The sequence below is a fragment of the Triturus cristatus genome, chromosome 4_1 (genome assembly GCF_964204655.1).
Source record: "Triturus cristatus chromosome 4_1, aTriCri1.1, whole genome shotgun sequence".
Lineage (NCBI taxonomy): Eukaryota > Metazoa > Chordata > Amphibia > Caudata > Salamandridae > Triturus > Triturus cristatus.
The window spans coordinates 819,934,111-819,957,329 of record NC_140585.1 but is presented as its reverse complement, the minus strand read 5'-3'; the positions used below and the strand labels follow the sequence as shown (position 1 = coordinate 819,957,329).

The window sequence follows — 23,219 nt, the reverse complement described above, 5'->3', positions numbered from 1 at the left end:
TCTGATACTTATTCTTAAACACACTTAATACAAAGCACAATAATGAACAGTCATTCATACCACAATATGCAGAACGTATTTAAAACATTTAACATTTAATATTTAATGAACAACAATGATGGCCGTTCACTGAGCATAATACTCGATACTAACTAGATAATTCTGACTTCATATACTAGACATACTCGATATACTGCTAAACAGTACATATACACTGCTGAAACAGTGCAGACCGGATTTGTGTACCCAAATCCGTCTTGACCGGCACAACCTATGTGCACGTCAGAACGCCTCCCCAGCAATGGTACTCACCGGGTAGCTCGGAACGGAAGGCCTCAGAACGGAACCGAACTTGAACTGGACTCGACTCGAAAACTTCGGCACTTCGGATCATCGGAAACTTCGGAACTTGGTGGGCCTCTGTATACCTCGGATCTTGCTCTCTCAGCTAGGCTCTGGTTGGGATACTTCGCACTTCTCACCGCCTCGTCTGGGTGTTGATCGCAGCCTCAGTCGCCCCCGCTTGACCGGAGGGAGATACAGGAAATCCTGCTGGTACGCGTTGTCGTCCGTCCAGCTGTGGCAGGAGACCGGGCCTGCAACGCACCACCGGCGCGTGAGATGAGAAAGTGTCCCTATTCGGGCGCCATTCATGTGGTAAATAATTTAATTACCGGAACTGAATTTGATACGGAATCTTAGTAAAATAGCTCAGTAAAATAAGAGGCAGAATCCGTGGTATAAGAGGTTTCAGAATGGGCTTTATTCCAATGGACGATTCGAATCGTGGCCTCCAAGTTCCATCACCACGGGGGTTCAGGAAGTGGAGTACAATACTTTATTGATAAGTAATCATTTTTATAGAACAGACATTACAATGAAACCAATGTAAGAGGCGTAACAATTGATAGCAAAGATAACATTTCACATGCGTAGCTGAAAAAGGCGTAATTGGGAGTAACAAGGAAACGTCATTGGTTGTGATGTCACATGTGGGTGGACCTATGAAATAATTTCGCAATGTCAGCAGAAATACTTGGCAGAGATGCGCGCGCAGCAGCATGACGTGTGATTGACGTGCAACTAGGGGGTGAAGGGGACTTGACATTTAGCTCTACATGTGGAGACAAGAAGTCTGGGGGGTCAAGTCAACCTAATCCCAAATCATATCTAACATCCTATGTTTAAAGAACTGTGTTATCCACAAAGGAAGGACTTTTGGACAACATCTATTCTATACTGACTGTGTGTGCGTGCACAAGCGTCTAAGTGTCTACATGAGATGCAAGGGCAGAAACCTTCCATGGTAACGGGGCTATGAATTACTTGCATGAGGACAGAGAAGCCGGGCCCTTTGCTCAATAGCTAAAGGAAATGTTTACTGAAACTACTAGACAGGAATGCATCGGCTGAGGAGCGAAACAGATAACTTGAAGGTGAAATACAGTTTTTGGCAGGCAGACAGATCGGCCGAGGCAAGCACCGTTAGCCGCACAGGGAGTAGGACAAAGTTCATGGATACAGATGTGAGCTCAGACTGGAGCTGTCAGAGGCAGAAAGCAGGGAAAGGCTTGATGGCAGAATCAGGGCCTACTCGCCTGAACTGCAAAAATGGAGTAACTGAGCCATATAAAGTCGGTGGCCTTTCGTACTTAGGAGTCGAATATCCAGCCCATTCATGGCGGATCTGAAAGAGGACATGTTGACGGTGGACGCACATGTATTTGCGTCTTCATAACTGGAACTGGAGGGAACATACATGTACTTGTAACATGCACATAGAACCGTTGGGGTCCAAGATAGGGGACATAACTGACCAGAAAAATCCATATTTCCACATACCAACAAGGAGAATGGCGAGAAGAATACATGCACAGTAATGCTACCTAAAGAAGCAACTGTGCTAGAATGGGAGTAAGAACTTACACCCAGAAAAATAGCTGGTGGGAAGCCCATCACTAGTGCTACAAATGTGAGTAAGAGCCCACACTCCGAGAAATCGCTGGGGTGGAGCACAGATCCGGTGAAAGAAAGTCATAAACAAGAGCCACTCCTTGAAGCACTAAGAAATATGCACAGGGCAAGAACGGACAAACCAGCTCCCCTGTCCTGCAAGAAGCAAGGGACCGTAGACCCTGCTAGGGAAGTGGGGTAGGAGCCTACACAGCCGAGACAGGGGAACTCCCCTTGCCTTAGGCAAGAACCCAGACAGTGCTTGAGCCACATGAAAAGACGTAGAGCACAAACTGTATGCACCAATACGGCAAGTATTCACAAATCACAGAAGAGACTGTTCCGGAACAGAGGAACCTGCCCCACCTGTAGACAGGCAAGGCGGGCGCAGCGATGCTGCAAGAACACGCCAGGAAGAACAGGCGTGACAAAACCCCAATGAAACAGCAGGGAAGAACGCCCCTACAGAGGTGGGCATGTATTATGGACCAACCGTAAACAACCAATTGTAACCCCCGGAGAGAAACCAACCCCATGGATCTCACCAGAGGAGACATCCTACAACAGCAGGAAAGGTCAACTTGCGGCAAAAGTTCCTGTGTAAGGAAGAGTAGCAATATAATAGTCAACAAAATACCCCACATAGGGTAAGGCACAACCCTACAAAAGAAGGGTACCTCTTGAGACAAGCTCGTAGGCAGAGGCTCAAAAGAAATAACACAGCTGAACAGCCACACAACCCAAAACATCTGTAACCACAACGGGTAACAGAAAAGAGAGCGTGACGACACTGTCACAAAACCAAAAATCCTCGACGAAGATTAAAACCTGGGAAGACAGTCAAACAGACAGGAGGCGCCAGACCACCAAATCAGCATGGGCGTCAAAAAGAGTGACCCCATCAAATGGTAGATCTCTCAGCCGCTCCTAAATATGCTCTGGGAAAACACCATCACGCAACCACGCATGGTGGCGCAAGACAACCGACCTGGCCATAGCACGACCCACAGTCAGTGGTGTCCATGGGAAACCGAATTGAAAATTGTGCCATATCATGGCCATCGCGGATTAGGCGGGCCAGATTGGCACAAGAGATCTCCGGCAAGGAGAGGAGGAGCTGCTCGACAGAGTCCCAAAGGGCAAATGTAGTCCGAGCAAACACACACAACGTGTTTAGGGACTGGAGTCCCGAACTGGCGGATGCAAACACATTGTAGCCACATGACTCCAACCACCGAGACTCTCAAGTGGGAGGATGCAACAGAAGAGGAGAAGTAGAAAGAGCTGCCTGAAGCACAAGTACTCCAGCCCCAGGATGGAGGTTCAAACAGGCGGGGTCATCGAGAGCCGGGCGATTGGCGATGTGCAACAGCACGATCCACGGGGTCCCCCGAAGAGGGCCTCGCCCACATCCCGAGAAGGATGTCAAATTATGACTCCGCAAATGGCAACAATGGCTCCATGTTCCCCGCGCCCTGGTGGAGAAGATCCAGCAAAGGCTACGAAGGTCTAGAGACGGAGGGCGGCTGCATCTTTAAAATGTCTGCAGCCCTGTAAAGAGCCCTGACAAACGTCCCACTAGCCTCCGTGGCCCCACGAGGCGGTGACAGCAAGTCATCTGTGGGTGACGGACGCAAGCTAATCCGGCCACCTAACAGAGGCTCAGCACAAGGATGAGTAGGCCAATGTTTGTTGTTAAAATAGAGGTGAAGATACTTGCCCTACACAAGAGTCTTGCAACCTTTTCAGATTGAGTGCCTTGGGAAAATAGGAACAGGTTTTGGGGAAACAACGGAGACTTTCTATTGAGTGGCTGGATTAAAATCTACATTGCAGATGGCTTGAAGACTTCTGGAGATAGGGATACCACAAGGGGAGAGTTACCCGATTGGCTGCTGTGCTTGGGAGCGGCATCTGCCGGAGCGTACTAACGGCTGAGCATTGTTTTCACTTAGTAGGGAAGCAGTGTGGTGCGCTGGGTAAGGGTGCTCTCACTGTGTCGTGGCACCGAAGTCTGGGCCAGAGCACAGCATTCTGAAAGATTATGCAGCCGTAAAACGGAGCAGTGTAGTGCGTTGGGTGAGGGGGATGGAAGAGTGCTCCGAGCTCTCACAATGCTGTGCCAGAAGTGTAGCGCAAAAGAGAAAGCATGCGTCAAGACACCAAAGCGGGGGTGGGGGTGGAGGCATGCAAATGAAAATTTAAAATAAATACTGTCACTTGTAACAGGTGAACGGTAGTAACAGCTGAGCGACAGAAGATAAAGCGCTGCGCTTGTGAATTGGGCGCCGAGCTGAGAGTTAAAGTATAGTTAGTCTTTTAATAAAATGGAGGCAGGTGAGTTGCGCCGTGCAGAACAAACTGCTTGGCCGCTAAAATAAAAGATACACCATGTGAAATGTAAGCAGGAACAACATGTTTACACTTATTATTTATAAATGACATGAGCATGAAGGGAGGGGGGACCGGAGAGTGCCAACGGCGGAGCGTTTATTTCCACTTAGCTGGGAGCAGTGTGGTGCGCCGGGTGATGGGGCGGAAGACTGCTCTGAGCTCTCAACGTGCTGTGCCTCCAAAGTCTGGCTGGAGCATGGCATGCTGAAAGATTAGACGACCGTAAAGCTTGCGCCGTACGGTTGGAGTCTCTGCGGCATTATAAAAACTAACAAGCCTTCGCCATTGCCCTAGTCTGGAGCCGGGAGGAATAAAGCGGCAGAAGCTAAACATTAGCGAGAGGCGTCCCTGTGCAGTAGAAGCATGTAAACGTAAACAAGCTGGCGTCATTGGCCGAATGAGTGAAAAAAGTACAGTCATTACAACAAAGCCTGTAACGCCGCGAGTAAAACATTCGGACAGGATGGTAACCAGGAGGGGCTAAAAAGCCTCGCTTACAATCATCACACTCCGTTTACCATAACTTATGACGCGAATCAACCAAAATCACGAGCGGAGCCGAAAGCCCACTTCTGAATCTGTACTGATTCCAAAAGGGCCTTGCATGGCGAGAGCAGCGCATGCATGCTGCTAACGCCAGGCGAGACCTAAAAAGAAACCATAACTGAATGTTTTAAGGAATACCGTGAAAGATCTGGCTGTCTTCACTACCAGTGCTTTGTGACCTTCTAGTATCAAAGTACTGCAACCGTAGAAATTCGAAAAAAAAAAAAAAAAAGATCTGTGGAAACAAGTGGATACTAAATCGGAAAATTTGTCAACTGTTGGTTTCAATTAGTTCATTTCCAGTTAAAACTGAACCAAAGGAACCCTGTTTATAATGAATAGTGAGTTGCTTAACACAGCACATTCAGAAAACTAGATTTCTCCATATAGAGTAAAGAGGGGAAAGGTTGTGGTGGCTTAAAAATGTTAAGCCTAAGGAGCAGAAAAGTTCACTATGTTTGGGTGAGAATAAATGATTCAGTTACCTTAGTTGCAATCTCTAGCACGAAGTATGAGGAACAAAATTTTTGACAAGATCCAAGCTGATCAGGAACTATATGGATACATGGAAACATGACACAACACATTTCTTTGGAAGAAAAGGGAGTTTAGACGCCATACTGCAAGTTAAAGCAGTTAGGGAAGTTACCAGATGAGGTAAACAATTTGTACTTTTTGAGTGTATTAGATACTTCTATGATGATTTGAAGTTCGTGAAAAATGCCTTTTATAATGTGGTAAACACTAAAAACTGGAAGTAGTCTTCACCTAATATGATCAACAGACATTTTGTATGCTTTGAAAGTATTTCTGTAAACCATTGAAATTTATTTCAAATCAACTGATTCATAGGGCTGACACCTATAACGAAATCGCATTATGCCTTTTTTGGGACCAAGGAAAACACTCCTTGATACATATGCTCTTGCAATGTTATCTCTATCATGAATTGGCTCACAAATGTAGTACATAAGGGACATTGCTGATTCTATGGGTTCTCTCAATGAACCAGCACAATTGAGAGGACATGTGAGCACCTGAACAGAATGGATGACATTAGTGACTGCAAGTGGGCAAAGATTTTTAGAATATCCTTCTGACAATCTGACTTTGATTACGTACAACATGAGCTCCTAAGGAACCTTCATTTGATACTGCATTGTCTGGATAGAAATCAGAGTTAAAGGAGTCAAAATGTACCTCTCTCTCCTGCAAAAATTCTCACTCTTCTAATGTGGATTACAAGCGAGCTGATAAGTGTCCTCATTCTGACAGGTTGTGACTAATGTATCATCTACTATGCTCCCTTCTATCCAAAACGCCAACATATACATTGCCAATCTTCAAAGAATCCAGACCTAGGCAGCTAGACTGTGCCTTGATCTTCTTAAGTGAGACGACATTAGACCTAACCTTCATGCATTCCACTGGCTCCCAGTATATGCCAGGATTACATATTAGATGTTGTGCACTGTCCGTAAAGCATATTGGGACATATGTGCTGCATACCCACAGAAAATAACACCTTATTATTCCCCAGCCGAACATCCTGCCCATCTGAGTAACTAACAACTGTTTAAGGAGCTGAAACACAGAGTTAGATCACTGGATGCACCAGGACACAAGCTCTGGAAGATCCTCAACTGCTCCCAAAGATATGACAGCAACCATTGTTCAGGAATCTCTTTTTAAAATAGCAATATTTAGTCTGGCCTTAAATGATACTCAACACAGAAGATGGGTCACAAGCTCACAATGTTGAGCAATCTTCACCTACCCTGTAACATTAGATTTAAAGGTCCTCTTACCAGCAAACTGTCCTCTCTCACTGTCAAAAACTAAGATGGCAAGGAGTTTTTTTTTTAAAGCATTTTTAAATAATACAAATGCTTCATAGGGGTTGATCTAACAACAACCAGAAAAAAATCCACAAAAGCTGATAATAAACAAGTACTGTCTGCAGCCTTGCAGGTTTCAGTTTAAACGTCTTCCTATAAATCTATTGACTTGTTTTTTTACCACATACCAAAAGAAGGTTCCACTGCATTGCAATTTAGGCATTACAACCACAGCTCAGAGACCTGTTAGCAATATCTACATCTCCATACTCTTCCTAGGAGTTCCCCATATCCATTCACAGGCAATCAAATTATGGCCTTTATGTTCTCGCCACATTCAAGATCGCATGTTATTTGGGGGATGAGAAATTTTACTAAGCATTTCCGCCCATTCGGCAAGGACTTCTATAAAGTTGTCATCGCTTCAAGTCATTTCCATATGCTGTTCATCAGCTAAAACTCTCCGATAAGTCCTTTTTCCATTGCTCTCAACCCAGGGCTCCCAGAGGAACACAATATATAGCAATTCGCTATTTTGGCAGGATTGTTCCTAGTGCCCACAAGTGCTGTCACGTGGCCCACTGAGACACGGTTGTTTTTCACAAACTTAGCATGAGCATGTTGCAGCTTGCCCGCTGCTTTGCGCACGTTACTACACATCTATTTTTTGCAATAAATTTAAAGACTGCTATCACATGAGAAGTCATTGCTGTGGTCACTACGCATGTTCCCGGGATTTTGACTGAACATTATGTGCAAGGTCGAACAACAATGCCCCTTGTTATTTTGTTCGCCCAGTCCTCAGCCCTTAGACAAAACATACCGATGCAGGTGTGTTTGGAAAGCCTGGGTTTTTAGTGGGCTGCACATATAGGTGACACACACTTAGAGAGGGACCTTTCCAGGGAGAAGAGCACCCATGATGAAGATCTACCAACCATAGGCTAAGGTATTAGGTCTGCTGACCAGAGATTTTTCTATTATATAATAATACTTCTTCTTAGCAAGGGGAGGGAGGTTAGGCACTAGTCCTTTCTCCATTGTCTTTGTACGATGACATCTCCCTTCATGATTTATGGACTGACTGCTATGCTGACAATATTTGTACTATGCCTTTTCCTGCTTGTTGTGGCACGTATACTGCATGTTAGGGCTCGTTAGTTAAAATAAATATTTTAAACAGTTTCATGTCTCCGTCAGCTCTTATTGTGGAAGAGTACAAGAAAGAGAGCAAAAAGGTGTGTCTTGTTACCGCGATTCCTAAAAGATCTGGGAGTGTTGTGTTCTGGGGTGTCTAATCATTTGTTCCTCTGTGAGTGAGTAGGAGAGCAAGTGTGACACTATAGCTAGTCGGTCCTGGGTTTGAGGTTACTAAGGTGGTGGGATGACTCGGTCCCTCTTCACCTGTGCATAGTTCTGTATTTGTGCAAAATATCTGCAACAGAGCAACCTCATTTAGCAATGTTTCCATTCTGACCACTTACCTAGAAAGCAAGTTGTTATAGATTAAATCCTAGTCATATCTGTTACTCCATTCATAATTGCTACAATTTCACTTCAGAAGCACTCCACCCTTGTAGGAAAGCAGCCTGTGATGCACCACATCTGCCGCACAGGGTCAGTTTACAATGAGTTAGGGCATGTTTTATGCAAATTATTGAAAAGTAATCATTTTAAAAGGGCACTGGGGAAATGTTCTATAATTGGCCACATGCCTTATACTGAGACCCTGACATTCCTCCGGGCAGTGAGCCACCCAGCAGTATCAAATTCTTCCTCGGTCCCCCTCCTATATCCTTATCCTATATCAATGAAACCTATAGGACAGTGATTAGTGTCCTACACTTCACCTAATCCAGTAGCCTTTTCATTACCACATGCTCTTTGGGGGCTTCAGGAAACATGTTCCAATGGAGCGTGCTGTATGAGCCATTTATTCATACTGTAGGAATTGCCCTGCTCACAGTCCAAAGAGCTCCTGTGCCTGGTCAAACGTAATAATCTATTGTTTAGGAACGAATCCCGGCATATTTACATCCCTTCTTGACTATTACAGAAGGATAGGTCTTTCACCATATCCCTAAATGGTTTGAGAGTTCAAATGGGAATGTCTATAGCAAATGAGGACCTCCTCAGGATCTCAACTACCTCCTTGTGCCATTATTCTGCTGCCCAGCGGACAAGGCAAGGCACACTTTGAGACTTTACAACCCATCAAAAATAACTCTGGCATTGTGTGCTGCAAGCATGTACCCACCAAAAGAGTCTTCTTCCAGTTGTGGCCCCTCTTCGAACCAATGCACATCATACTGCAGTTGTGCCAAAGGTTAGTAAACTATACATATCCAGGAGGCTTAGTCCTCCACAGTATGAAACTTTTGAACGACATGTGTATGGTGTTTGGATACATCATCACTACCTAACGGATGCATGAGTGAAGAAAGTTAAAGAGCAGTTTAATATGAGGCTGGCACGCTTACTAACCTGCTTCAGATTTCCACTCAGGGTTGCATATATGGCCCTTTCGTATCGGTTGAACTGCTCCTACAATAAAAAAATATAACAAATAAAAAACAATTACATTAACAAAGAGGCCACATTTCAGGTGTAGTTTCTCCATGTGCCAAATACAGTGCTCATTAAAAGTAAAGCAAGAAGCCATTTAACTACATTGTTTGTGCCGATACTAAAGCTCAATTAAAAACTAAGCATACAAACTGAAAGGAGTGCTTTCAGCAGCTAAGGGCAAAATCCTATATTTCATGAGCTATAACACAAGTGCTGCGGTTTCCCCACACACAAAGAATTAACACAAACAAAATTTTGAACATACATCATCTGCCATTCGCCAACAGCAGGCTTTCCAGACACCTCGATAAGGGTTTCCTTCTACTGGTTCCAGCTCAGATCCTGTATGATCATATGAAGAGAAAAATAATCAACAGTTTAAAAGAATATGAACATAATTTTTGGGAACATTTCACAATTCATGGGCCACAAGTTGTTTAACCTAACTGAATAGCATTCTAGGCATAAGTATTATATGCTCAGTTCTTACTCTGAGACAGTAAAACAGTTAGAAATGGAAACTCCCAGTTCAATCTAATAATCAGATACATTGGCATTCCATTATCCTTGTTAGGCTTTGCCATTATAAAGAGAGATCAATCATAACCAAATCAGTCTAGGCCTTTCTCCAAAATGCAGTTTGCCTAACAAAAACGCATGTAGGCCATGTTCCCTTTAAGCGGGACCACAACCAACTCAAGAGGATGTTTCTGCCTCGAGGGCTGGATAACATTTTATTGGGCTCAGAAAATGCAATGAAACATGTACCTCCATTGATGTTGGGATCATGGTAGAGTTTCCACCCCTCCAAGGTTGCTGCTCTCCATGCCTGGCCACACCGTTTGCAGAGACGCTGCGCCTAAAAATAGAGCAAATAGTTTAACACAAGCATGTGGAGAACGTTTTCATCCATTTGGTCAGGCAAGTATGATTAAACCACAATTCATAATACTAAATGAATTCAGGAGGCTTGGAAAATGTGTCATTTCATTATGAGGTTACGTTAAAAAAATAACTGCAGGTTACAATAAAGACTACAACTGTTTGCTGAGCAGATGTTTAATCACACATGGTTACTTGTATAACATCAGCAGCTCAGCGAGTACAAGACGAAAATCTTTATTTACCTCCAATACCAACTTCCCATCATGGGTATCTTCATAACATTCATAAGCACTAGCATGTTTTGCTTGTGATTAGAATCAAGGAACACTTTAACAACTAACTATAAACAATAGCAAAATGCTTAGGTAACAGCAACATTTTTATTTTGTATACCTTACAGTAAATTGACTATCTACATCAATGAATTCCTAATCCTTCTCTCTTTTTAACAGGCAAAGAAAGGAGACCAATGCCAGAGGCACCCAGTCTCAGAGTGCTGTTGCATTAAGGCAACAACAACAAGGTGATGGATGAAATTCTTGAAATAATCTCAGCTATTGGCAATCACTTGGGCCGTATCCCAATTCATTGTTTTCACTCACCATGCCAACTCAGTTTGGACCCAGCCATATGCAAATCAGTCTTGATCCTGCTCCAATAGGAACAGTCCAGTCGGAACGATAAAGCCAGGTACTCCCTGAATCAGAATACAAGCAACCTAGGATTGATTATGCCCTGATAAGGGCTCATCAGTCAGCTATAGCTTGATTCCACGTCTGGGCCTACTCGGCGCACTTACAACATCAACTGCAGCAACAAGGTGATGGATGAAATGCTTGAATTAATCTCAGCCACTGGCAATCAATCGGGCCGCATTCTTACCCATTGTTTTCTGCTCACCATGCCAACTCACAATGGACCCAGCGATATGAAAATCAGTCTTGATCCTGCTCCAGTGGGAACAGTCTAGCCCAAAATGTCAAGCCAGGTCCTCCCTGAACCATAATTCAAGCAACATAGGTGGTGTGATAATGTTTTGGATGGCAGGTTTCAGCGGGCCTACCCTGTTGGTGATGCAGAAGTGGGTAAATTGTTTCTACGTTGCAGAACAACATGGCGGTATAGTAGGTCTACGGAACTCATGCTGTGTCCATGCATTCCTGCAAGTGGCCCAAGAAACCCAAATTCTACGAACTCAGGTGTCAGATCGCTAGACTTAGTTGTCTGGGATATGGGTGCCTGATGTAGACTTTTTTCCAGGTGAGAAGGACGAGCCTCATTGGCCTCTCGTGGGGGTAATCGGCATATATAGTAGGGCTGAATCCCAGAGCTACCTGGCCCAGGTGGGAGCCACCAGGATGAGGGTCTGCGATGTTTGCTAAATCTTATGCACTGCTTGTGGAACAGGTCTACCAGGTTGTTGTCCACCCCTGAAAGCTACTCAGCAATTAGGAGAATTCTTTGATGAATGGCCCAATGCTAGATTGTCTGAGGTAGCAGAGAAAAGGTAAGCTAGTGAGTGCAGCACTGCTTCTGAAGGTAGTTCATGGTGTTCGTCCTGATCAGGACTATTCTGCCTCGTATAAGGGCTATTCTGCCTCGTATAAGGGGTTGAAAGGCTTTTAGGGTGAGGCAAACCTTCAGAAGCTCCATATAATTGATGTTTTTGACTATGCTGAGCTACAAACCACACACACTCTACTATGTTGTAATTGAGGTGAACTCCCCTCCCAGCTTGGGAGGTGGCTGTGGTAATGGTGACTTTCAACACTGGGTCTAGGAAAAGGCTGCCCTGCAACTGGTTGTTGCGGTTACATCACTGCAGAAAGCAATGGGTGCGGGCCATTACCAACACTAATTCTTTCATCTAGCTATCCGCTTGTGATCATTGTGCAAAGAACGCAGTGCAGCCGGACTTGGGGGTACAATAGTAATAGAAGTCATGCCCAAGAGGGACAAACAGCTTGATGATGCCCTTTCGAGGGGGTGCTTGGAGCTCTTACTCTAATAGATGGAGATGTTGACTGCTGAGAAGATGTTTGCATGGGAGGAATGCAGGGTGATGATTTGAGAAGCCAGGCAATAGCCATGCTGAACAATACCATTTCCTTCCGGCAGGAGGAGGAAATCCTGGAGCCTTCCTTCGACAGGTGTTGTGTGGTTGGAGGGGTGGGGGGCAGTGACTGTTTGGCAGCATCCATTTCCCAGAAGCTCCCTTGTCCTACCTATGTGTGGCTTATTCTGTTTGCCCTTGGGGGTATTCTTTTAAAAATTGTTGATGGTAGGTGTGCTGCTGTCTATGATAACAAGCATTGGCATAGCCAATAGGTCTCGCTTTTGGGGCCTTATAAGTGTTTAGCCATGCAACAGTTGCATAACTAAATACTTATAAGGTCCCAAAAGCGAGACCTATTGGCTATGCCAATGCTTGTTTCTGTGTATTATTGCTCTGTAGTAATGGCGGCGCACAGGTGCCACCATTACTACATAGAAGTAATAAACAGGAAAAAAAAAACCTGGCTCACGGAGAACATCAAAGCGGCCGCGAAAGTGAAAGTGATCGCTATCGCGATCAAACATCAAAGAGGCCGTGCGGCCGCGAAAGTGAGGCGCGCGCACACGCGCACATGCACTGTAGCTCTAGGCTACAGTGGTAGCACTTTTTTGAGCCCTCACAAAAAGTCTCGCCAGACCAGCGCATGCGCTGGGTCAGGCGAGACCTAAAAAGGTGTCTCAGGAGGTGGCCTTCCTGCATGCACTATACTGCTACCTCCAAAAGGACCTCCTTGGAGTTGGTGTTGCGGTTATGTCAGTGTCTTTCTCCAGCTTCTCTAGCAGTTGCTTTAACTGTAGATCCAAGAGGCGTTTGCCACTGAAGGACACGTTTAGCAAATGCTGCTTAACCTCAGCTTTAAAATGAGAAACATGAAGCCAGGCATAGCGTTTGAGCAGGATACTGGTATTGGAGAATCACAGTGTAAAGGTAAGTATCTTGTTTTTTTCCAGTATCTTATCTTTTATAGTTTCACATGCTTGAATCAGACTAGTTAGCAGTATACAAAGAATAACGGTGGTGAGAAGGCGAACCATCCCACCATGAGACACCCATTTAAATACTATTAGTCAAACACAAGACATTGAAATTGTACAAAATCTGGAAAATTATAACGCAGCATAAAGCATTCATAATAAAAGTTCTCAAACTGGTAAATAATTACAAACAGAAAAATATAGAATAATTGAGCTTAAAAGCTGCATACATTATGAGAAGAGTCTCTGCAGGGTAGGCTGACCAACTGCTACATCCTCCTTACTCCAGGCATCGAGGCACTAATGCTTAGTGAAGGTAAGAGAGTTGGCCCATGTTGCCACCCACCAGATGTTGGATAGAGACACCCCTGCAAATAGAGCGGAGGATGCTGCGACCTCGCGAGTTGAGTGAGCCTTCACCTTTGCAGCCAGCAGACGTCCAACCTTCTCATGACCGAAGACTATCGCTCAGGATACCCAGCAAGCAATACTAGCCTGCGTTAAGGCTTGACTCTTTCTTGGAGTAGACAAAGAAATGAGCAATTCATTTGATTTTCAGAAAGTTTTCGTCCTTTGCAAGTAGAACTTTAAAAAACACTTAATGTCCAGCGAATGCAAGGCTCTCTCTGCAGGCGAAGATGGATTTAAGGAAAAGGAAGGCAAAATGACTGGCTCATTAAGGTGAAATGTTGAAGGTACCCTGGGTATGAATGAAGGATTAGTGTGCAGAAGAACTCTGTTTTCTAAAAACTGTAGGTAAGGTTCTTTGATTGTAGGGGGAGCGGTGGACGGCCTACTAAAGACCGACCTCTTCCAAATTATCGTGTTTGTGCTGGAATATAGGGCTTACCTCCTAAGTCTTCTTCCTTGAATTCAAAATCGCCGTGACAATGATCGCGATCTGCACAAGTTTTTTGTGCTGTCTTAAATAGTTATCTCGGTTAAGGTGGTTGCGGTTTTCGATTTTATCGTTCAAGAAATGACACATACAGTACTTACGAGTAGTATGTATAATGTTATTCCTATAAAAGCAAAAGACTGCCTCTGTAAGATGACTATTGCATTTCATAAGTCATTAATAAAGTGTGTTAAAAAAAAAAAAAAGGTGGTTGCGGTTCTAATGTGGCGCCCAAATGACGTCATCACACGACGTGAATCACAACCCAATCAGTTTAGACCAATATCGTACATTTCTGTGTTGGATGAGGAAAGACTAGACTGCCAACTTACATAGATAAAAATGCAGCTGTCTTGTTATCATGAATAGTTACAGCGTTTTATGCATATCACGGTTCTAATATGGCACCTGATTAACAACGAACAGCGATGTTATACTTAACCAAAATTAGATGTGGAACAATATCTTCCGTACCTACATTAGATAAAGAGAGGCATGAATGAGAACTAACTCCATCGTACAAGTTGGTGTTTTCCTTGATGTTTATGGGTTTAATTCTTTCTTGTATAACCAATACTGACTGATACAATATGAGAAATAAGATAAAAAGGTCTAATTCCATGGGCTTCTTCTAAAATAAAAAGTAACAAGCATATTTATAGACAGTTAGCTAATTATTTTAAAAGGATTCCTGCAATCATCACAAGCGGTGCAAAGCAATCATAATAACCTAACATCTTAGGTTTTTCACATTAATTATTTGATTCTAGTATCAGCGATGTCCTGTCTAAAATATTTTAAGACATCACATTTTCCCATTGCAATTCATTATTTAAACCATTTTTAAATGTATCAAGCGAATAAAAACCAATAAACTTCTCGTTTTTTTCTGATTTTCATGCCACCTTTGTCATCCTGAATGTTAATCTTTAAGACTTTAAGATACGCCATCAATTTTCTTCTGGTTTGTGGCGCAACTCTAAAAAATGTTTTACTAGGGGTGCAGTTATTTTTTCTGTTTTAATGGCTGAACGATGTTCTGTAATTCTGGTTTGAATAGCTCTTGATGTTTCTCCAACATAGCCAAGTTGGCAGGGACAGAGAATTAAATATATCACATTTTGTGTTTCACAATTCTATTTATTAGAGGCTTGAATCTTAAATCCATTATGGATCAGAGATTCTCCTTGCATTATTGTTTCATAGGATTTACAATAGGTGCATTGCACTGTTCCTTTAATGGGGACACTACCATCAATTGTTTTCTGAATAAAGGGTTGATTAGAGTAATGACGATCAAATTGTGAGTGAACCAGAAGGTCTTAAGATTTTTGTTTCTACGATATGCATATAGGGGCTTCTCTAGTTTTCTTTTGTTGTCAGGGACACAACTTAAAATATGCCAGTTGGTATTGATGATATGTTTGACCTTGGCGTTTAAGGTGGAATGTTTAGTTACGCATACCAGCTGATTGGTTGTGGGCTCCTTCAATGTTTTAAGTAAGTGATCTCAATCGTAAAATCTAGCTCGTTTGTAGGACTCCCTTACCAGCCGGTGAGGGTATCCTCTTTCTAGAAATTTGGCTTTCATTCCAATTGCTGGTTTATCAAAGTCAGATATATGAGAACAATTTCGTCTAACTCTTAAAAACGGAGTGAAGGGAATGCTTTGCTTTTGACTGCGTGGATGATAGCTCAAAGCGCAACAGAGTATTTCGTGCAGTTGGTTTAATATACAGATCCACTTCCAGATTTCCTGAATGATGTCTAATTAGAATGTCTAAAAATTCAACTTCTTTTGTATTGCTATGTGCGGTGAATCTCAAGTTAGAATCTGTGAGATTCAGCCACTGGAGGAACTGAGACGGAGTCTCCACACCACGGTCCAGATAAAAAACATGTCATCAATATATCTGGATCAATGGGAGACAGACTCAAAGAAGGGAGCGACTTCATTGTAAATGACTCTTTTTTTCCCCCAAAGCACCATGTAGATGTTAGCTATAGATGGTACTACAGAAGCTCCCATACTTACGCATTTGATTTGGCGAAAAAGATGATGTCCAAATTCAAAAACATTCTCTGTTAAGACTATTTGTAGGCACTCAATTATGAACAGTTTGAAACATGGTATTTCAAATTCATCTATGAACCATTCTGTGGCTTCAAGGGCTTCCTTTTGGGGGATATTACTGTATAGTGACTATGTCTAGAGTCACTAAAATATCTGTGTTAGGATTAAATGGTAAATTCTCCACTCTATTTATCATGTCTCTTGTATATTTTATGTAGGACTTGATTTGTGAGGTAAAGGGTCTAATTTGACTGTCTAAGAATTTAGATAGAGGTTCAGTTACCGTTCCAATGGTGGATACTATCGGTCTATATGGTGGATTTACTGTATCTTTATGTATTTTGGGGAAACCATAAATACATGCAGTTTTGCCTTTTGAATTAATAAGATAATCATGTTCTTTAAGTGTAATTTCTCCTGCATCTAAGGCAATTGTGGTTATGGTTGATATTCTCTTAGCTATTTTTTGTATTGATTTGGATGTGATACTTTTTTGTTCATAATTTTCTGTATTTACCACCACAACTCCTCCTCCTTTGTCGCAACTTTTAATCGTTAACGAATTGTTTTGGGTGATAGATTTCAATGCTAAAAATTCTTCTCTGTCTAAATTGTATGTTGGTTTAGGTATAAATCTTAGAGATTGTTCAAGTCATTTGAGTACAACATACTCGAAGCTTGATACTTCGGGTCCTAATTGTTCTAGTGATGGTGTAAAATTTGATGGTAAAGATAAACTATTACTAGGGGGTCTGTTGTTATCACCCTGATCATCTGACTCAAAAAATATTTTTTTAAATCTAATTTTGCAAAAAAAAAGGAGAATGTCTAGATAGAGTTCAAATTTATTAACAAAAGAATGTGGTAAGCAGAATAGGCCTTTAGAGAGGAGATTCATACTATGGGAGTCTAGGTTATGAGATGACAAATTGAAAATAGAGATTATATCCCGTGTTTCTAATATGGTTGGTTCCTTGTCTCTAATAGATGTTGAGGATCTGGTTGATAATGATGTCCCTGATAGTTCCCTATGGACTGGGGCTGTGATTGAAACCTGACCGTCTTCCCCTGCGTGTCCCTCGATGTCCTAAAAAAGATTGATGAGTGTTTTTATTAGAATTAAAGGAATTTTATGTATTGCTTGATTCATATTGGTGTGGGATTCCTTCACTTTCCGAATTGGAAGTGTCTGAAAAAGTGGTCACTCTTTGTGGTCTAGAAGTTTGATCATTTATAAATTGATTCTGTTTATAGAAATTTTCATTAAGATATGGATATGTTCTTATTTAGGTATTCTGTAAATGATGCCAATTCTTTGTTTGATTCTTCTAATTTTTTGGTGGCTTCTTCCACACTGTTATTTTTTCTTATTTTGTCTAATTCATTGAATTCTATTTTTAACACTGCTGCTAGTTCTTTCGCAGTTTCAATTATTAATATCATCAGCTCTTTAGAGCATCTGTTAGCAATCATGCACCATTTTTCCAAAAATTCTTTATATTGGACAAATAGTCCAGGGATGTTACGTACACTTAGACCTTGAGGTATGATGCCTGCTTTTAAATATTCTAGCATATATTCTCCATGTGCTTCCATTCTTTTGAGTTTCTTTTTGAGATCTAACAATTTATTCATATCGTCATTCATTTGAATGTTTGATTTAGAACTATTACCAAAGGAATTGCTAGTCCCTACAAGGATGGCGAACTCTTCATTTGAAAACCCAAAAGTTTTCAGTTGGGCCATAATTATGAATGGGTATGGAATATATTAGAATGTAGAGATCAAGATGAAGTATCTAAGTGAGTAAGTAGATTTAAGAGAAAAGAGCAATTATAAATGATAAATATAATCTAACTATTAATGAAAGCAAACAACTATTTAGCTAGATTAAACAATAATATATCTATACAGCAACAACATAACAGTCCCACACAGACAGGCTGAGGGTAATCTTGTGTGAGTAACAAGGAACCCCTGGTAAATTGAATATACAATTCCTAGGACAGGGTAAAGCACAATGAGAGATAAATTCCTAGGCAATGTTTTTATATAATATACCTCATTTTGTGCGTTTTAAAATTAAAGAATAATAAACTTAAAATAGTGCAACGACAAAACTAGTGCAAAAATGAAAAATGTATCAATATTCAATGTTACAGTACTAAATATAAAAACAGTTTTACTCATCAACATACAGTTATTGTTTGCAAGTTTAAAATTTCATTACAATAAAATACAATATAAAAAATATACAATGAGTTGGCAGAACAATAAATCTTTGATGCGCGTTTCCGCATAAAAGGGAGGGGGGGGGGGTGTCACCACACTTGGTAGTGAACACCCTTCTCCCACCCTTTGTTCTGCCACCTGAGGAGCCACAAACTCACACGGGACAGTAGTCAGGTCTTTTTGTTAGCTAGGGGGTACTTTACCAGTGCCAATTTTGGGGTTCTTCCTTACTGGGATAGAATCTTCCTGGCCCACTGGAACTGTGGCTAACAGTTGCCCACCTTTCCTACACTGCATCCTCTTTTTCTTGTGGGGCTTTGCTGCACTAACTGCAGGTTCAGACCCCCCCCCCCCAGGTTTCTTGGGTGAGGTCTGGCACTAGGCCAGTACCTCTCTTTGGCTCAGACCAACCCCTGGGTGGTCATTCCCAAGGAGACAATCAAGGGGGAGGTCCCTACTGACTACCACCTTTCTCCATCTAAGGCACCCAGCTACTTCTAGGGGCACTATACCCACAGGCCTAACAGTGACTCCCCCTGGGACAGTCCTTACTCTTCTGGTTTCCCATGGGATATACTGGTTTGAGAGAACTAACCTGGCATGCACCACAGTGTGACTGGCACAGGTTTCTCTCAGGGCAGTGGCTGGGATTCCATTCACCAGTAGGCGGTGGAAAGGTCTACTCCCGTCTGGAATTTCCAGCTTACTTTTTGGGCCCATACTCCAGTTGAATGCTAGGAGGACCGCCTCATCTGAGGAACTTTCCTCCAATGCTACACTGGCAACCCCTGGAGTCACAGTAGTAACCCCTAGGGTTGCACTAGGGGCCTTGTTTTTAGGACAGCTAGGGTCCTTAGTGTGGTGTCCTGCCTTTTGGCAGTTGTGACACCAGACTCTGTTGGGGTCTCAATTCTTGCCTTGGTACCCTGGCTTAGGTTGTGAGGTGTCTTTGGGCCCACCCTCATGGACAGTTTTTTTTGGGGGGGGCTACCTGGGACTCCTTACTCTTTTCTTTAAGGGATTAACTATCTTTCTTCAGGGGAGGCTTTGTGACCCCTTTCTTATGGTCACACCCAGTGGACGTCCTAGTTACCCTTGTTTTGACCCAGTGGTCTGCCTGCTTTCCTAAATCTTGGGGAGAAAGTGGACCTAAGGTCTACCAGATACTGATGCAAATTTTCATCGGTGCAGTTACTTAATATGTGTTCCTTCATAAAGAGGTTGTAAATTCCATTAAAGTCATGCACTTTGTTTCCAGTTAACCAGCCACCCAGTTCTGGGATTTGTGAGCCCCCCTGAATCTAATTCTATACTCCTCAGTGGTGAGTTCAAATCCCTCAATAAGAGTTCTCTTCATGAGGTCATAATACCCAGCATCTGGCCCAGAGTGGGTCAGTAGTCTGTCTCTGCAGTTACCAGAGTACCCCCTAGAAAGTCTTCTTCACCCTCCTGGCTTCACAAGCCCTCTCAAAGGCTATAAACCACTTGGTGATATCATCACCCTCCTCATATTTAGGGACAATCCCTTTGGGGATTTTAGGATCATAAGATTGCTCTGTGGACTCTAGATCCAATCTTTTGACCAGACTTGCTAAAAGGTGGTCCTCCTCATTGAGGCTGCCCTCAATGTCCTCACTGGGACCTGTACCACCTGTGTGGCCTCCAGTTCCCCAGGGGTTGATTCTTGGAGTTAAGGGTATGGAGACCCTTTCCTCCCTAGGGACTATTGGGGGCGGGTTACCAGCCCTGTCCTTCTCATCCCTTTCCTCATCTGACTGGTCATCACCATTTTCAGATGGGTGGGCCTGTGCATACTCAGCCAGGAGCTCCTGGAGCCCTTGTTTGGCTGGCTGCTGGCCCATTGGTATATTTTTAATTTTACATAAGGACCGTAACTCCTTGAAAGACAAGTGAAGGTAAGGGGTGAGGTCGAGCTCCTCAACCATGTCCTCTATGTTATCTTGGTTATCTTCACTAATAGCTGGGTTCTGTTTTTGAGACATTCTAACAAAATGTTATAACCCCTCTACCCTTGACTATAGTGACTTTTTATTTTCTAAAATTCTAAAGGGACTTAAGCAAGGCCCTAACCAGACTTTCAGTAGTTTGGAGAGAAAAAATGCCAATAAAAAACAATCTGAATTCTAAAGGCAATTTAAGACTTCTGTTGTGTGATCAGATGGTAACCAAGTAGTCCAACAAATGCAAGTTTGTATCCCACCGCTGATCACCAATGTAAGAAACTGGCTCTATATATACTGCACCAAAGTGAGGTACAGTGTGTATAGAGTCCAAGGGTCTCCAGAGGTTTGGCAGAGGTTAAAGTTAGATAGACCCTTACTCTCTAAAGTGGTAGCTTGGTCGAGCAGTAAGGCAGTATCAGAGGACAGTGCTAAGCATTTGATGTACTCACTCAGTCAGCAAGTGAATTCACACACTCAAGGACTAAACTCTAGGCCAATTGTTTTTGTATAAAAAGATATAATGTTATTTATTAGAACCAAGCATGCCTGATACAGGTAAGCATTCAATTATTTTCATTAATAAGATACTTGTTGTCAACAGTTTTAAAAAGTAATGAAGATTTTACTTGATTTGATTTACAGGGGATGCAGTAGGTTGCAATACTTAGTAAATGCAGTACATTGAAATCAATGGGTTTTTAAAGTAAATGCATGTAAAATTACTTTTGCGTTACTTTTGTAATTAATGCTGGACTCCTAGGTTCAGCACTGGGAAATTTACTTAAAGCAGATAAGTAATTACATATTCGTAGTTTGTACGATTTAAAAAAAAATTTTTTTAGATTTCAAAAGTCCACACTTGTTAACTTTTTGGACCAGTACATTGAAATACATAGGCTTTTCCTGTAAATTGCAGGTGAGTTACTTTTGCGTTGCTTTTGTAATCCAGGGGTGGACTCCGAGATTCAGCACTGACATATCTACTTAACACATGAAAGTAATTACGTATTTGTAGTTTGTACGATTTTTAAAGAATATTCTTGTATTTCAAAAAGGTGACACTTGGACACTTTTTCACAAAGAACCCCCAAAGTTATCCTATGGAATGAAATTCAATTCACAGTTAAGTTACTTTTTAGTTACTTTTCTTACTCAGTGCTGGACACTTGGGTTCAGCACTAGAACCTTTCCTGCAAACAGTTGAGAAAATTCGGTTAGGTTATTTAGCAATTTTTAAGGAACATTCTTAGTTTTCAAAAGTCGACACTTAGAAACTTTTTGGGAGAAAAAGTGTCAATGTTATCCAATGAGGAAAAACAGGTTCTCGGTTTTGAGGTAAGTACTCTGTCTTTGAAGTTAGGGTTCTGGGGCAAGACTCAGGGGTCTCCCAGGGTCAGTGATGCACTGTTGTTGCACCCCCAGTGGCACTAGGGCGGCCGGGTGGAGAGTGTGGAGGCCCAATGTTATCCTATGGAGGATAGGGGGTCTCCGGTTGGGGGCTGCTGGCAAGCAGGCCACGGGGCAGTGGGAGCAAAGCTCCAAGGGTTAAGCTCAGGGCAATTTGGGAACCAAGTTAGCACCAAAGGGGCACCCTCAGCGGCACTAGGGCGGCCGGGTGCAGGGTGCTGTTTTGAGGTCAGGTGCCTTGTTGATTTCAATGGAGATTCCACGGGACAAAGAAACACTGCAGGCTTGGGGACGAGGATCCTCCAGGAGTGACCACCACTTTGAGGGGTAAGTTGGGATGTTGAGGGTTGGTTAGGCACCGCTGGGTTGGGCACACAAGGCCGTGGGGCGTCGGGTTCAGGGGTGCCTTGGGACGTCGGATTTTCTTACCCGCTCTGGTCGCGGTAGGGAGGGGGGGTCCCCTGGATTGAGGCTGCAGGCGTCGTCAGGAGGCTTGAGGCAGGTCAGGGGTCGCTGGATCTCAGGTCAAGATCGCCAGGGGGACCTCCTCGTGGCATTTGTCCACTCGAGCTCAGGCCGGATTCGGCAGGTGCAGAGTGTGCGGAATTCGCGGTTCCTGGCTGGCACCAGAAGCTGCAGTTCAAACACTTCCGGTGTTCACAGGAGAAACAGCTTGGAAAGTGAAGGGAGGCAGGTCCTCCGGGGTTTTTGAGGTTGCTGGCTGCTGGACATGCCAGGATTTCGCAGGAGCAGGTTCGAGGGGAGACAGGCCTGTAGGGCTGGGGAGAAGTCATTGAGCCTCGTCCTCGTTAGCTCTACACAGCTTTTCGTCCTTCTTCTCTTCTCTTCTTGTGGTTGCTGGATCTGAGGAAGGAAGGTTCAGGGTGCCCCTAAATACTAAATTTAGGGGAGTTACAGGTTGGTAAAGGGCAGGGACCAATGGGTCCCTTCCCTGGGGTGGGTACATCCCCTATTCTGCCACTCTCCAGTGGGAGGGGGGCAGGAGCCTGTCCCTAGTTGGTTGGGTTCCCCCATCCTCAAGAAGGCGGGGACTCGAGGTTGTGCTTCACCTCGCCTTCCCCACCTTAGGGGTGGAGTTGGCAGAGGTGGGCACACCGCTCTTCCTCACTTGTTTTTCCCGCCGGTTTTCCCGCCCAAAGCGGTGGGTAGAACCAGTGGGGACCAGTTGCTGAGTACAGCAAGTGGTCTGGAGAAGCTCACAAAGGCGGCAGGCCTTTGAAGCTTCCCCTGCCCATCCTGGGGGAGGGGACCTAGCACCTCGTCCCAGGATGTGCATTGCTGCAGGCCCTCAAAAGCGGATGACTCTCGACCCAGGGGTCCAGCAAAATGTCTGGTGGGTGGCATCCTAAGCAGCCACTCAGTCGCGACACTGGTTGTGGGTCGAGTTCAGGGGGCATTTCTAAGATGCC

At 43.4% G+C, this 23,219-nt stretch overlaps 1 protein-coding gene across 2 annotated transcripts in view; it reads right to left on the bottom strand.

Annotated features, from left to right (window-relative positions):
• NUP107 (nucleoporin 107) overlaps positions 1-23,219 on the bottom strand; it is a 528,088-nt gene that overhangs the window by 371,145 nt on the left and 133,724 nt on the right. For both annotated transcript variants that reach the window (XM_085653472.1, XM_085653473.1), the window contains exons 13-15: positions 10,068-10,158; positions 9,565-9,641; positions 9,216-9,275 (exon numbers count right to left, since the gene is read on the bottom strand). In XM_085653472.1, coding sequence (XP_085509598.1) covers positions 9,216-9,275; positions 9,565-9,641; positions 10,068-10,158 — 228 coding nt within the window. The remainder of the gene's footprint in view (positions 1-9,215; positions 9,276-9,564; positions 9,642-10,067; positions 10,159-23,219) is intronic.